The sequence below is a fragment of the Mirounga angustirostris genome, unplaced genomic scaffold (assembly GCF_029215605.1).
Source record: "Mirounga angustirostris isolate CCGP_5_RB_7025 unplaced genomic scaffold, mMirAng1.0.hap1 SCAF_1, whole genome shotgun sequence".
Lineage (NCBI taxonomy): Eukaryota > Metazoa > Chordata > Mammalia > Carnivora > Phocidae > Mirounga > Mirounga angustirostris.
This window is the reverse complement of record NW_026991709.1, coordinates 10853362-10870251: the sequence shown is the minus strand read 5'-3', so window position 1 is coordinate 10870251 and position 16890 is coordinate 10853362. Positions and strand designations below refer to the sequence as shown.

General features: G+C 46.4%; 1 protein-coding gene across 3 annotated transcripts in view; it reads right to left on the bottom strand.

The window, feature by feature from the left end:
• The window catches only part of RUNX1 (RUNX family transcription factor 1), a 90806-nt gene extending 74397 nt beyond the window's left edge, over window positions 1–16409 (bottom strand). Inside the window, exons 1-2 of one of the 3 annotated variants that reach the window (XM_064579115.1) lie at window positions 13332–16409; window positions 6974–7130 (exon numbers count right to left, since the gene is read on the bottom strand). In XM_064579115.1, the coding sequence (XP_064435185.1) occupies window positions 6974–7130; window positions 13332–13601 (427 nt within the window). In that variant the 5' untranslated portion in view covers window positions 13602–16409. The remainder of the gene's footprint in view (window positions 1–6973; window positions 7131–13331) is intronic. The other 2 variants (XM_045902494.3, XM_045902493.3) reach the window with 2 other exon arrangements.
• Between the last annotated feature and the right edge of the window lie 481 nt (window positions 16410–16890).

The window sequence follows — 16890 nt, the reverse complement described above, 5'->3', positions numbered from 1 at the left end:
AAACCACTGAGAGAGACCACCATCAAAATCGACAAGCAGATGGATAGATAAAATACCAACTGCGAAGTGCCGGGGGAGGTTTCCAATGGGACGATGAAGGCAAAGCATCTGGAAAGACCCAGCGGTGCAGGTGCTGAAGACACACCATTTAATGGGGCAGACAAAGCCTTATTATGAGATGAGTTGAGGTCTGCTCCTCATTAATTCTAAATAGATAAATAGATACTGATTGTACTCCATACGACGGTTTCAGATAAGAATGAAGGAAAAACATCTGTAAAGACCCACTCAAATAAGAATGAAGGAAAAAACATTTGTAAAGACCCAAAACCACTGCCTTGAGCAAACTGGAATGTTTCCACCTCGGAACAGGCCCATCCCTCCTCGCCTTGTCTGCCCAGATCTGATAAGCACACAGATCACCAACTGTGCTCAAACCGCCCATATTCCTGTGCATTGCCTTTGTTTCAGCCAAGGAGAGTCTCCTTTGTTTGCATACAGTGACTCAGTAAGGGCCACCAGCACCCATGAGAATGCCTGCCGAGCCCTCCCATTAACCAAACCCAGGCATTTCCTTGGGTCGGGAGGCTTCGGGGAGCTGGTATGGATCTGCAGTTTGCGCCACCCATACATTCGTAATGACGGGCTTAACTCTCCAGGTATAAGCAGGAATTAATCCAAATTGAAAAACAAACCGGAAATTTACTTACATCTTCTTGGAGAAAAACACAGGTTAAGTAGATTCTAAACGAATGCGTCCTCACCAAGAAATCACAAGACAACACATTTTGAATCCGGCGTCTGAAAGGCCATGAGCCTCTCGAAGGAGCTTGTTGGGATCGCTTCGTGGTTTGGGGGTCCTCAACTACCTGAAATCCTCCCTGGAGACAGATGGAGTTCCTACATGGATCCATGCCCAATATAGGCCAACAGAGGCTGGGCAACATGCTTGAGTCCCAACTCAGCGCAGGGCAAAGGGTACGACAAGGAGAGCTCCGTTCTGAGCACAGACGGAAACATGCCTCTCTTGAGTGCGGGACTCACAACACAGCTGATGAAGGGGGGCAGACGTTGCCTGGAGTCCACTAATGCGTGTGTATAAAATACAAATCTCGAAGAACAGCAATTCGTCCCTGACGCCCCAAGAGTGAGCAATAAAAGTGGCATATTTGGAAGTATTCCCATGGATACTCATTCAATCCATGCTGCTCACTTATTAATTTTTGTTAATTGCATCATTTAGGCTTCAATGAGAAGATGTGATTAGCATGCATTTAGTCCCGAAGATAATTTGGTCCAAGAAGACTTCTCAATGGGAGGGTGAATGCCTGTGTGCACACACGAACACAGACACACCCCACTGACTGAAAGTCCAACAGATCCTCCAAAACCACATAACCTCTACATACTGACAGGACACAACTATTTATAAACATCCCCTTACTGATCTGAACTCGTTTCATAATCAACAGAAAGAGAACAGTCACCAGACAGTATACCCTCTCTCTTTTCCGACAATTTTTCCAAAAAAAAAAAAAAACAACACAGACTATGCTCTTCCATAACCAATCTTCTCCACCCTCTCTTGCCCCTCGCCAACCAGCACAGAAAGAAAATACAAAACTGATTTATTAGAACCAGAGCAGCGTTGCAGCCGTTGGCCGGATCACTGTTTATGTCTATAATGCTTGCTGCTGAAACAGGAAGCTCTAAAAATCATTGAACCATTATTTCTCTCGGAGGCTCTTTCTGACTGATAGCCCGCGGTCGCCACCAAAAGGAACCTCCTTGACCAAATGCAAGCCGGCCGGCACAGAAGGGGTGGAGGGTGGGTGAAGCCTAGCATCTGACCACCAACTCTGAAATACTGTTCATACCATTAACTTCATTTTTAAAAAAGCTGTCTGACACCATCGGTGAAGTCTGGCACTTCATAAAATCAGTAAGAAAACCGTGAAGAGATAAATTGTGAAATTCTATGTTCCAAGCATAAGCAGTTTCTAAGAGAGCTTTCCTCCTTGGTCCTTGCCATGGTGTTGGCAGGGACAAGGACTGCCAGGGGTAGTGGCTGGGGGTAGGGAGCAACTTGCTTTGAGAAAGTGTTGCTACCCTTTTATTGGCAAATGGGAAACAGAATGAGAAACCTGATCTCTAAAGATGAATTCTCCATCAGATCCGGGACACCAGCTTTCGACCTGCCATCTAAAGGAATTATTTGCTAGGGCTGCCTGGAGCTTGGTGTCTCAGAAGCTGGGTCTTTTGTTGTTTTTAATCACACCTTTTTCTTGTATTCTCTCCAGGAGATCTGATTGCCAGCTTATTATCTTGAATGTTGCCCATGGAACAACTCTGGGGTTGTCAGATAAATTTTTCCTACCCCTCTTTCTGGGACTCTGGGATGGAGGGGAGAATGCCTTGGATCCTATGATAATATTGTGAGTCATTCCGACCATTTCTTAGTAACAACCGCTCCATAAAGACACGTCTCTTTTCGTGTAGGATACCAGGACAGTTTAAATGGACCTTCCTTTCATCTCAGCCGTGGTCTTTCACTCGTCTGAAAGCAACCTCCCCATACTGTTCCTCAAATAATGCAAAATACCGTAAGAATGAAACTGCCTTAAGTAACAAACATTACGCAAATATGCAATAACCCAGATTGTGACAGGGTAAATATTATGTCTGAGAAGACATCCATAGCAAGAATATAATGAAGGAATTTCATTTTATAAAAGCACTGGGAAAGGGTACTATTTTGAAAGTGGGGGGAGATTTAAGTTGCCAGGGAGGTCAACATAAACAGAAATTCCTCCAAGGAATTAAACCCCATTCTAACAGACAGGAGAACTCCCAGACCTCAAGGGGCTGAGTGTGGAATTCACACTGCAGCGCTGCAGGGGTCGGGGGAGAGGGAGAGGTAAAGGGGGGAAGGGAGAGCTTAGGCATTCACTAGGCAAGAGGCTATAATAAAATGGGCCCCTTCCCCTTTGTGTGCATGTGTGCATGTGTGCATGTGTGCATATCTGATGACCTACGGGAAGTTTGGACCAGCAGTTTGAATGGGATCTATTTTCCTAATTATACAAACCAGGTCCTGGCTATAATAAAAACAGGTGTTACCAAAACACACAGGGTGCAAGAAGAATGTCCACCTCGTCTGTTCATTTATTCATATTCCAGTTATCTACTCTGTGCAGCCCGGTGTGAGGCTGGCCCTCCATGGTCAAGACAAAGTTCCAAATTCACAGACGCTTGGCTTGGGGGCCCGTGGATCCCCAGAAGGTCCACAAATGAGCCTCAACAGTCCTGGAAACTGGAACTGTGCATGAAACTCTGGGTAGAAGAGCACATGCATATTTTTTCCCCCCTTGGGAGAAGGCTTCCAAAGGATTTTCACAATTATCTATGATGTTCCCAAAAGATTAAAAAATCATATTCTTAGGAATTAGGAGGAAATTTGCACTGGATTCTCTTCCCCCCTTTATGATGTGGTTGATGATACGGTCTGGTAGATTTCCTCTTTGGTTCTAAAATGAATTAACTAAAGCCGTATTCCCTGATTGATGGATTCCTTTCCAACTGATTATGTACTACAACAGCGGCGGAAGCACTCACAGATCTCACTGCTAAAATTTCTTCAGTGTCTCTCAGCGGCAGCCACGATACGCTTTCTTGTCACTGAAAATACCAGTGATAACCTGTCTCGACTGTTGATGTCAACCGACGTAAGCTACTGCTAATTAACCTCGCCAAGGAGAAACTCCTTTTGATCCTGAACTTCAATTTTCCGGGAGTGAGGGACAGTTCTTCAGAACCTGTGGTTAAGTGTGAAAGGTTCTGAGCAACCACCTGTGTGCTCTGCATCTCCTCTCATCCCCTGTAAAGGCAGAGTCCATTTCTATGGAGACCCTGAATCGAAGGGAGCAAAGCCCAAGGGGGACGTATCCCCTGCACGGGATTTAAATTGGCCAGGAGAAAAAGTAGGGAAGGGGAAGAAGGAAGACGGTTCAGACTACTGAAGGCTTCACCAACATTTTTTAGGGGCCAATGTTGTCAGCAAGTCCCTCAAAGCCGGACGGGCAGGTTTTCCCGGTTGCAGGCTGAACTTGAGGTTATAAGTTGTGATCCTGGATAAGAGCCAGCACTCAGACAAATCAGTTCTGTCGACCAGAGAAAAACCCTTCCACGTCCAACCTCTGGCAATTTCTGTGAGGTTTTCCAAACCCCACAGACTGGCAGCTGGTAAAAGAAAAGGGAGTTTTCTTTCTCTGCCCTCCATTTAGAACTGAGAACCAAGCCCTTTTGAGAAACCCTCGGATGGGTGCTGTTTGACAGAATGTGAACCTGGCATTGAAATGTTTGGATGAGCCAACAGCCAGGACCTTCTCGGCCACGGTGGCATGTTTATGCCAATGACGTGTTTTTAGGCACATTTTCAAAAACAGAAAATGAAACAGTAAATAGTCTTACGATCGCTTCATAAAACGTAATGAAACTTTTAAAGGACAAGTTTCAGTGAGGAAGATTAAGGCTAATTGTCAAAATTAGCGAGAATCATCTGTTCTCTTCGTAATGGGAAGCAAATTGCAAAAAGAAAAAAAAAATCTGGCAGGCTTTGCTGTTGACACTTACACTCGAGAGAGTAAAATCAAGTTGTATTTTATGACTGGAGAGCGATCACGAGACAAAGTCAAACGGGGACTTTTGACAGCTCATTTTGTTTTGTAGTATTGACCAAAAAAAACCCCAAACAAACAAACAAAAACCCCCACAAACAAACAGAAAAACAACCCACTAAAGACCAATAATACACAGGGTAACCAGAATTGGGTCAAACACGGAATTAGGGTTCCTGTATTTGGGATTGCTTATGATCACTCCTGGGAAGCCGAGCCCGTTCAAAACAGATATTGTCCGTTTATGGCATTTTCATCGATTTTTTTTTTGTTCCAGGTTATCCGAAGACAGCCCAGCCTTGGTTGTAGCTATTTTACTCTTTGGGTTTTATGCAAACTCTAGGGCATACTGGCATGAATCAGGCAGCCAACTGCAAACAATCCACACCTTGGGGAAACAGTTCACTGTTACCCAAGTAAACACAAGGCACCTCTATTAGTCACCCACTCAAAACAGAAATGGCCAATGAGGGACCAGAGACCAGCCCTCAACGCCAGAAAAGGAAGCACGCTGCTTTCAAAATCCCATTCTTTATTATCACCAACTTACTGCACACGGCCCCAAGGCCACCACAGCTCTTCTCATGGGAAAGTGTCATGGGCACGATCCGTTCACGTTTCCCAAACTTTTAAAACCAAAACCTGACACGGGGACCCACACTGATGCACAGCTTTCCCTGGAAGGGCAACCCAAGGCACCTCAACCATCGTCCCTGATGGTATAAATCCCCGAGAATTGAACCGAGGTTGTTAGCTAGGCTGGTAGGCAGGGGCCAGGCAATAGGCCTTTGTGTTTTATTGGCTTCTCACTGACTCTACCAGCTACTCATCTGAAGCCTTCACGATGTTTTCCAAACACACATCTCTGAATCATAATGTGAATTCCATTTACGGAAAGGCGGGGACTTTTAATATAACAAGTGAACTCGTTTAATGACTTTATGCTTTCATATGTTATAGCATCTCTCCTGCTCTCAATAAGTTGATATAATTTTCTTTGCATTACCCTATTATTAACATAGTTATATTATGAACATATATTTTCAGTCATGTTGTAAGTTTATTTTTTTTTAATTTTCTCCACCTAGGATTCTATTTTAAAAATGCTTCGGGCAGCTAAGATAGCCAAAACTGAAGGCCCAAAAGAGCAACACACCTTTACCCCTTCCTCTCTTCGACTAATCACAGATTTTCTTGTATTTTTGAATGCCTTTATAAAGAGTATGATTACTCTTATGTTTAACTGTCCACTGGTTATACTTTAAATATACTTTAAATTTTTTTTAATACAAGAGTCATCTACTGCTGTTTATGTATTTATCATGTCTTTTTAAAATTATATTCAAAATAACTTTTATTCATTAGCTTATTCAATACTATATTATGAAAATGAGATTTTCAAAACAAACTATCCTTCCTCCTTCCATTAAACTTCTAGTACTTATTGCTATTTATAAAATACGACTTCAGTTCTTAACAATACAGCAAAAACATGATATTTGAAAATAACTGGAAACCAGAGGAGATTACGAGCCAAAATTCCTCTCTCTGCTCTAATGCTTTAGTAACAGGCATAGAAAAATAAAACCACACAGAACTGCCCTGACGCAACGGTTCCTTTGGGTAATCCAGTCTTTAACAGATCGGTACTAAAATGTTAACTGGGTCTGACCCTCCCCCAAATAATAAGAAGGCATCCAAATTACATGTGACAGGAAAGTCATAAATGCCACCACACTTGCCAAACCAGAATGGTACTATCACTGTCTCTTCATATTTTATCATAAAATGGTAAACTTACTTGCAACCATATTTCAATAACCATATACTGTATATCCCTTAAAATGTGATCATTTGAAACTCTGTCCCTTGTCATAGATAGCACATGGATTCTAAGTTAAAGACTTCCCTGATATACATTTTTGATATTATCAAGTGGAGAATACCAGTTATATAATCTTAGTTTCCATGATGGTGAGTTTTATATTTTTACGTTTTAGTAAAGATGGGAGGGATTTCCTTGAAATTCACAATTCATCCCATGTTCCAAATCAGTCTTAAACTAATTCAATAATAGAAGGCAACAACGTAAAGGTAGATTGTTGAAAAGATACTACATTTTAAATCCATATTTTTTTAAAAGCTTGAAGTAGCAATATCAACAAGAAAGACTGTGCTTCCAGGGATTCCATCACAGACACTTCTAGGACATCACAGACACTTCTAGAAGTTTTGAAATTTGGATTTGTTGCCATGTAAGACTCTGCACTCCCATTTTAGTTTTGACAGATACATACCTCTTCCACTCCGACCGACAAACCTGAGGTCATTGAATCTCGCAACCTGGTTTTTCATGGCTGCGGTGGCATTTCTCAGTTCAGCTGAGTAATTTTCATCATTGCCCGCCATCACAGTGACCAGAGTGCCATCGGGGACATCCCCCAGAGCCACCACCTAAACACCAACCAAGGGACAGATGCAGACATCAGAAATGTTGTAAACTTTTATGCCATTGGTGTATTAATTATTTTAAAATTAAATATATATTAAGTGATCCTTCTTTTAAAAAAAGATTTATTTACTTATTTTAGAGACAGAGTGTGCACAAGAGAGCAGGGGGAGGGGCAGAGGGACAGGAAGAGGGAGTGAATCTCAAGCAGATTCTGATCTGAGCGCAAAGCCCATAACGGGGCTCCATCTCGAGACCCTGAGATCATGACCTGAACTGAAATCTAGAGTTGGACGCTCAACCCGACTGTGCCACCCAGATGCAAAGGAATAGCAAAACAACAGGAAAGTTATTAATGGGAAGAATCTCTTTGAATTCCATTATGCAGAACTAAATACAAATTTTGGAGTCCTAAAACATTCACCTAATAAAGCCACCTAAGGTTACATGGTGCAGTTGGGACAAGACTGACTACAGCAAGGACTTTTAAAGCTATGCCTTTTCATGAATGCAATCATCTTAATATCTGAGAAATGCAGTGTCTTGTTTTTGTAAGTTTATAACCTGATCCATCTCTTGCTCATCCAGACGTCCACTGACAGGCCTCACAGGGCTCACTTTGCTTTTAGGTGTTTAAACTTATTTCTGCTAAAATTAAATTCGATCTTTACAACTGAATTGCTGATGATTCTTGAATGACTCTCCCTTTGCAGTTCATCGTTGAGACCCCCTACTTGCTTCTCTGATTTTGATTATCAGTAGCTGGGAATTCTAGCATGCAAGGAAAAAAGTGAGAAATCTACCCTTTGCTCATTACCAACTGCAAAATCAACAGACCTCAGAGAAGAGGGGAACTCACTTTTATGTGCTGCTCTGAATTCAGGAGTCGAACTACGTGGCATTTTTGTATCTGTGGGTCCCCTAGATGCGCCAACTATGTCCTGATAGATGACTGAGGTTTTCCCCAAACCCAGCTGATCTTCAAGAAGAATTCCTTTAATGTAATTGAATAGGAATGGATTTCCTAACAGGGCTGCTGGAGAAAACTGGTGGATACATATTTTTGATATTCAGGCAATAAAAAAGCTATAATTTCAAGGTAAAATGCTCTAAGGAAGATGCCATAAAGATGGTTTGTACAGTTGTATCTATTTCTTGGCCATCATTTGACTCTTCTAGAAATGTTTTTTTGGGAGCTAGACAATTATTATTACCTATATTTCCATTGTTTCTATTTTTTAAAGTGGTCATAGGATTTCAAATCAAAATGCCCCAAGTTGTTCCTATTCCTATCATTTCTGATATTCCTCATGGTACTTTCTCAGTCAGTAGTGAATTCTGTGTTAATCATTCCAATTATATAATCACTTTCTTCTTTCTGTATTTGAGTTGTAACAGCAATGAATTCTCCAGTGATTATTCTTCCATTTTACCTAATCATCACTACATAATTTTGGGAGTAATACCTATATTTTCAATCCCCTTTTTCTGTCTGTAAATAAGGCTGCAATAGGCTCCCGTGTATGACAGCAAAGCCATTGTTTCTCGAAATGCCCATCTTCATTGCCTGCTTGGCCATTACCCCCTCCCCGTGTCATCCAGGTGACCACCTACTGCTTTCATTCCTTGTGATGCTTCAGCTCTGGGATTCTGAGGAGTATGACAGGGAGGACCAGCCATCTCACCACAAGGGACTAGGGGACCAGGAGAACGAGCCCACACAGCAATAGGTAGGCATGTTCTTCATCTGTCTTATCCCCCTTGCTCCGTGGAGCACCGTCTGGGCCTTTTATCTTTCTTTCTAATCCTTTCCATCCCAACGCTGTTTTCTATGAAGGAGATTTAAAAACACAGATATTTACTCCCCAAGTACCCTCTAATTAGATATTTAGTTCCCATTATAAGTGTGTTTGTTGCCTTTTAATTAAGAGCAGTAATACGACAATTCTCTTTTGTTTCGAAAACATCATTGAAATAAATCTCCCCGATCAGTTATTTACATATTTTACCTTTTTTTTTTCTATTCCCACAAAATGGGCTTGCTCGAGTCTGCTTTTTTCAGTCTCTGAAAAATTTTTCCATTTTATTTTTCTCACTATTTTCACTTCCTTCTGTAAAATTAGCTCACAGTGTTGAAATGCCCTCCTTAAACACATATTTTTACTTCCTCATCCCCATCTCGCCTGGCTTTTCTATTTTAATCCAACATTTAGTAAGTATACAGGGGCTGTATACTTAACTATGTGGTTTTCAAACTGAATAACTCATTGTTGGGGCAGAATCTGTGAAGAGGTTAAAATAAGTAAATCTTGTTGTCTATCTTCCAAAATGTATGCTAAAGCACCTTCCTCCCATTGGCTCCCGACACGGTGCTCCACGCCTGTTCCTCTCTCATCTTTCCAAAACTATCCTTGTCAGTAATTTGGCAAACTCACGAGACCTTCACCAAGTAGAAACAAATATAGAGTAAAATGATCATGGTGGCTAAATATGAAAAGGTTGTTGATGCTGGAATTTAAGACTAACAAAATTAGCAGTTGAACCCTTCCTACCCCTCCCTTTCTAAAAAAAAAAAAAGCAGCAAAAATCGAAGATATGTGTGTGCTCGAAGATCATTCTTTTTGTTTTTTTATTGATCTCCCAGGGATTTTTTTCTTTTCTTTTTTTTTTGGCAGGGAAGAAAGGGAAGAATATTAAATTACACTAATAGCGTATATATCATCTAATTGTTAACAAGCACACTTAGAATAGATTAAAAAATTAAAAAAATTAAAACTAACATGTCTGCTAATTTGATACAGATTGTCCCACTGATAGACAATAAGAAGAGCATAAAAAAAATCTAACTTCAAACAGAAAAAAAAGAAGGAACTGGAATGAAAAGCTATAAACAATAGGTAAGGAAACACAAACATTTACATTTTAACACAGACCAAACAGACAAGAAGGGACTTGCTGGCCAAAGGATATCTCATATTTTGTTTTACTTCTCTGTTTTTAAAGTATCAGGAAGTTGGGCAAAACATCAACCCTCCTATGTACTGCATGGGTCTCCTCACACTGCCATTGGCTAGCCTGTTCCCAGTTCAATATGGCATTTCAAACAACTCTAATTAGGTTGAAATTACAGTTACAATTCATTTATTTTAAATCCTTTAATTTTCCAGAGTTTCAAAGAAAGCTGTGGAGTGGAACCCAGAATTCAGCCAAGATGACATTAAATGCATACCTAGGGACTGAATCTTGCCGATAGAAACACTACTTACTGCTTTTTTATGGAAAGAATATGACTATTAGCATCCGAAACCTCTGAACTGGCTGATGGCATGTTTATGCCTTTGGACCCTGGTGTACGGGGGCCTAAACAAACTGTAATATTGCAGTATTTAAAAAAATATATATATGTTCTAAGTCATCTACATAGCTCTTTAGATTGCTTCTGGAAATGGTGGGTAACACGTAGCAAATTTAAGATTTTCCCAGTAGTAAAATAGGTCTCTTTTCTACGCTACAAAAATAAAGGTGTTCCATGGGAAAAATGAAGGTGGGGTATATTTTGGGGTCCAGGATAAGCAAATAGGAAGATTTTAATCTATTTGAAGGAAAATTCATAATTTGAAGTCTCCATTTAGTTTCAAAGATTCAAGCAGGGGATTTACACACAGGATTTCAGAGACTAGGAAAGAATCACTTAAATGCTCTGTTCAACCATATCATCAGATATTATCACTGTTTCACATTTTCTCCTCCTTATTACAGGGAATATAACCATTTTTACTGATTAACTACTTAAAAAGATTGTCTGGGCTTATTTGAAATCCACATTTTGAAGTCATAATTTCTGTAGAAACTGTTTGGGAGGCGGGTAGGTGGCTAAGTGAGGAGTGGGGCCAGGGTTACGGAAGCAATCAACCTGGGCACAGTCATGTTTTGAAGGCTAACTTGCTTTTCTGCCTAACCTTTGGGTTCGTTCCCTCACTGAAAATTCTGTCAGCTCCTTCAGTTGGTGCAGGGAGCAGGCTTCCTTCAGGAAGAGGCCTCTCTTGATGGGGACGGAGTGGTGACAGATATTACTCAAGTGGCCTCATTTCCCCGCTGTCCTTCCCTTTCCCCCCTATGTTCTCAAGACCCACTTGAACTTTTTTCAAGAGAACTATGCTTTGGTCATTTAGGAGACAACAAACTCTTACTCAGTAAAACAAATTCGATTTTTTTTTTTTAAGTGCATTGTCAAAAATCATTTTGAAAAAGAAATCTCTTTGGTTACTAAGATTTCTACTGAAAAAAAATTCCCTGATGGCTCAGAAAAGCAAGTTATATGATTTTTTTCAGTCTTTTGGAAAAAAATAATGCTTTTCTTGGGGTGGCTTGAGAAACTCCATCACTTCACCTCCTGAAAATTATTAATCACTCAGTGTTTTGATATGTTTGGGCGTTGGTTCCTGGCAGAGGAGGGGACATCCAGGAGAGATCCTGATTTACCCCCAAAGGAAGCCACAGATCTCTTAGAACCCACTCCATTGGTGTGTCAGGGGCACCGGGTTTAAATGACCCTTTGGCCGATTATGATTATCAGCCTGTCTCCTCCCTCTGTTCTTATCTGAAAGTGGCCCCAGGGCCAAGCCCTGTCTAGTCCCCTGTCACTGAGGGGACTCAGTCCTATCCTTTAGCTAGAGGAGCCTGTTTAGGTAAAGAGATTAGAACGATTTAAAATTGAAATGGACTCCCAACCCAAATCTACAGAGATGAAGGACAGCAGGGAAAGAGTCCAGCTGGGCTGCTCAACCCATTCCTCATTCCCTCCCCCTCAAAACCTTCTGCTTTCAGAACAGTGAGGGGCTTCTAGAGACACAGCCAATGACACATTTTGTTTTGTTCTAGGAATCATAATGTAAGTTCGGAGGATGCATAAGGCCTAAAATTAAAGAACTCCCACAGTACTTTATAAAAAAGCGAACACTGTCCATTGTAACTAGATCAAGATCCAGTAGAGGCCTGGAACCATTAAAAAAGCTTATATTAAATTAATCTCCCCTTAGAGGGCACAATTACCTTAAAAAGAAAGAGTAGCTGATCTTTACAGCTCCCCCCTCCACCTGCCTTTCTCAGTCCTTTCAATGAACAGGAAATGACTACAGACTGTACTAACAAGTTGCCCCTTCCTAAACCCCCTCAAGACAGAAGAATAGAATCCCCACCGCCGAAATTAAATTCCTACTCTTTGGGGCCAGGGTGTGTGCGAGGGGGGTGGGGGAGGCGGTGGTTTTTTAAAACGCCAAGCGTTGTTTCTATATCCCCGTTGAAGGCCGAGGGTTTTAAAGGCGGCTAGGGAAAGATTAGGGGCTCAAGTGAACGAAGACCCCTTGAGCTGTTCATCTGAAGTGCGGGATCCACGCCACCCGCCTCCTCAGACAAAAATGCTGTGAGCGGGTTAGACCCCGACTCGCAGAAGACAGGCTTGTCACCCTTCCAGGCCCCGGGCTTAATCCAGGTGAGCCAGAGATAAGGTTCAGGAGGGTTCCAGGAAAAGAAACAGGATTCGCTACTTGGCGGCTTCTGGCAGGAGCAGACTAGAAGCTGCAAAAACTCTTTAGAAAACTTTTGCAAAGTTAACTACGCCCTCCGTGGACTTTAGACATGCTAATTTCGATGGGACTGTTAAAGAGGGGGTGGGGGTAGGAAACCCTGACAGTTTTCCTTGTCAGTTTATTTTCACTGACCCGAAAGTATAAAAGTATCTTTATTTCCTGATGCCTCCATCGGAGGGAGGCAGAATGGCTTGGGTGTCAAGTTCGGGGGTGGGGGGTGGGGGGGTGGGGGGGTGGGGGAAGCATGGGAGCAGACAGGCTTGCCGGAGCTGGCTTATAACTTTTTCTACTTTGTAGCAAAGCTAAGGACCTCTGTCGGGGAGCTCGCAACCGGCCCTCAGTGGACCTCTCTGGGGTCATCCAGATTGTTTTCAGTCCTCCCTAGAGGCAGCCCCTGCGGGTCCCCCCCGCACACACACACCGAGGATCGCCAGGGCAACCCAGCATCCCCCGTGTCCCGAAAGCAGGAGGATGGACCAGGGGCCGCGGGGGGCAGCGCCGGCCCCTTTCTAGAACCCGGCCCCGCCCGCCTGGCCGCTGCCCTCCCGGATCGCCCCCGGCCTCCGCCGGCCTCCGCCGGTCCTCCCGTCCTCCCGCCACCCGCTCCGGGCCGAGTACCTTGAAAGCGATGGGCAGGGTCTTGTTGCAGCGCCAGTGCGTGGGCAGCACGGAGCAGAGGAAGTTGGGGCTGTCGGTGCGCACCAGCTCGCCGGGGTGGTCGGCCAGCACCTCCACCATGCTGCGGTCGCCGCTCCTCAGCTTGCCGGCCAGGGCGGCGCCGGCGTCCGGGGCGCCCAGCGGCAGCGCCTCGCTCATCTTGCCCGGGCTCAGCGCGGTGGAAGGCGGCGTGAAGCGGCGGCTCGTGCTGGCATCTACGGGGATACGCATCACAACAAGCCGATTGAGTTAGGACCCTGCAAACAGCTCCTACCAGACGGCGACAGGGGCGCGGATCTTCGGCGAGTAGCTCCAGGGAGACCAACATACAAGTTCAGGGGCCTTTATTGCTGCGCGGGGGGAGGGGGACTGGGGGGAGGTGGGAGACTAAGTTACTAACAGTCCAGGAGGGGGAAAGTTCTGTGATGCCGGTCAGCCTCAGACCGGGCAGGGCTCCTAGCAACCGACCGCTTAATGCTTTAAAAATTGGGCGACTAGAATCCAAAGTCAAATGCCGAGGGAGACTGTCTTCTGAGTCTTGCTTTGAGAGTTTAACTTCAGTTTTTGGCTGTTAAAAAAAAAAAAAATTCCCGAAGCCAAAATTCCCATACACTTCCTAAAATATTTATACAGAGAGCAAAAGGACCAGCAAATACATAATTTGGAAGTTCCAGTAGTAAATCGCCTGTCAGTTTTTTTTTTTTTTTTTTTAGGTGAGTTTTGTCTAAAGTCCCAGTACAACACAAAATATACGAGTGTCTTCCATACACAGAGCCACTTTCATCATGCAAAACTGGCTTCGGTCCTCAAAAGCAAGAACTGCGACTTCCAAAGGTCATGCTACTAATGTATGTGCACGTATATATAAATATATACATATGCTCTACTTCATAAAATATTTACAATTCAATCTGTAGAGAATTTAAACACAACAGAAATCCATTAATGTTCGCTGCTGATTTTTTTTTTAAGTAGCCTTGAAAATAAGCTTCAGTAGTTGAAGAAGGGCTGGGCTAGAAATACTTGTCATGTTCTCTTAATAAATTCTGGCGAAATGCTCAGTTCAGAAAATTCAGCTTTTCAAAGAAAAGCTAATCTTTAAAAAAAAAAAAAAAGTCCAAGTCGATGACACTCAAAGTACAGCTCTCCACATCTGAGAACTCGGTTTTGGGGATGTTGGTTAAGTTTGTGGCTGATCCTGTGGTTGGTGGGAGTTGAGCAGCAGTCGAGTCACACGCACGCAGACACGCACTCTTCCGAAGCCAGCCACTGTCTACATCGACTCGGTGAGTCAGCCCTACTTGGGCAGTAGCGAGATGATCTTCCTCCAACGTCGCCCCAGCGCCGGCCGGTTAAATGCCCGGGCGCACCTATACCTACGATCACCGCGTAACCGCAGCAGGTGGAGCGGGCCTTGAGAGGAGGCTCCGCAGCGCAGATCGAAACAGACGGGGTGGCTCGAATTACACACGCAGTCACACTCCCACGCACACTGCCACGCACACGCAACTTCACGGCTCGCCTCGAAGCACAGCACACTTTCTCTTGCAGTTGTCAAAGGAAACAACCGGGGAAAAGTTCACAGGCAGGAAAGAAGTTGAAACGTCCAGCCAAGAAACCAGTTCATTCAAAAGTAAAGAGCGAAAGAAAAAAAAATCGTAGCTCCAACGCAGGTCAAGAAGCAGCAGCAAGGGTTGACTTTCTTCTGGCGTCCCCAGGAGCCCCAGGAAGAGGTGCCTGCCGGCGCAAGGCCGGGCAGCGTGGTGCCCTGGCTGGGTCTGGCCGCGGGGCGCCCGTCCCGCCTGCGCCCGCTGGCTCTATGAATGAGAGTGCCTGGAAATGAACGTGCTTTTACTGTAAGCCCGGCCTGAGGAATTCCATTCCCTCAGCTCGTTTGCATAGGGGCGGCCGCCGGCCAATCACAGGCCTTTCCGGTATCAGCCAGGGCGCGGCTCGGGGCCGCGGGCTCCTGGAATTGGCCCGCGCGCCCCCGCCGCCGCCGCGCGCTACTGTACGCAGCCCCCGTGGAGAGTCGGAGGCTACCGCGGCCTCCCCGCTCTCCCCGCGCACCCGCATCCACGCACACACACGCACACACACGCACACACTCACACATTCTCCCGAGGCCCCGCCCTGGTGCGGCACGACCGCGGCCCTGCGTCTTTGCACACAGGCACAGTCGCGCGGCCGCCCGCCCGGGGCTGCAGTGCGCAGCGGCGCCATAGGCGGCCGCGGTCTGGAGACCGAGGAGGTGGAGAGAGAGGAGGCCGGCCGGCCCAGGGAGGGCTTGGGCTGCGCAATGTGCCCGGAGCGGCCCGGGCCCGGAGACCAAGCCGGAGGGAGGCGCCCCTCGCGCCCTGGAGATGCAGCGGCCGCCGCGAGGCTCCCGGGACCGGCGCCGGAGCCCCGGGGCGGCCCCCGGCCGTGCGCGGCCACCCACGGCCGAGCCTCTGCTTCCCCGGCGTGGGTGGGATTCGGCCGCGCGGGGGCCGGAGGGCCCGGCTGGAGAGCGGCTCCGCGCGGCACCATAGCCGGGTGGGCAGCAGTAGAGAAGCGGCGCTGATTCATTTAATGAGGCCAGACGGTTCTCGGTCTCCACAACATGGTTTTGTGTTTTTAGTTTTCTCTCTTGGTTTGTTTTCTTTAATTGGTGTTTTTCACCGCGTCTGGGCTGAGGCTTAATTATGCAGCGCGCCCCACTCAGTCTGAGTGTGCTTCGCGGCGAGCAAAGGAGTGTCCTTATCAGAAAAGACCCCAAAGAACAAGCTACGGGAAAGAAAGTTGAAAGCATCCGCTGGGCCGGTTCCCTGTTCTCGGAGCATCGGCTCCCCCGCAGGCGGCACGGAAAGCCCACCGCTGGGCCCAGGTCGCCCGAGCCCCGCACCCACCTCCGGCTCCCCGGAAACGGCGCTGGCTCCTCTCCCCGCCCGCCCGAGAAGCCGGGGGTGCCGAACCCACCCTAGCTTTGCGCGCGGGCGGGAACTTCCCCAGCGTCGGTCCCCACGGCGCCGCGGGAATTTTCGCGGAGCTTAGAGGGGCCCCGCCCCGGCGCGCAAGGCCAGTTCCTCCCCCCCTCCCCAGCCCCCAGCCGCGGGGCTCCCTAGCTCCCCGGGGAACCCACCCCGCCCCCACCCCCCGCCGTGGGGCCCCTCATACCCCGGGGGCAGGGCGCCCACCCCCAACATGGAGCCCTCCACTTCAACTCCCTGGAGCGGGTGTCCCTCCCGCTCCCCCCCGGGGGGCCCCTCCCGCCCGCAGCCTCCTTCCCCGCTGCGGACGCGCGGCTAGGGTGCTGGGGCCGCCGTCGCGCCGGATTCTCCTTGGGCTCTGCTGCTCGGGCCTAACGGAGGCGTCAGCCAGGGCGGGCCAGCCGGGGAGGCCCTTCCCGGGCGCCCAGGCTGCTTCCCTTGCCCCAGGAGCAAAGAGGCCGCACGGGCTGCGCGGAGCAGCCTGCAGGCTGGCGCATGCCCCGCGGGAGGCGCTGCGGGACACGGGCTCGAGGCGGACGCCAGGGGGCAGC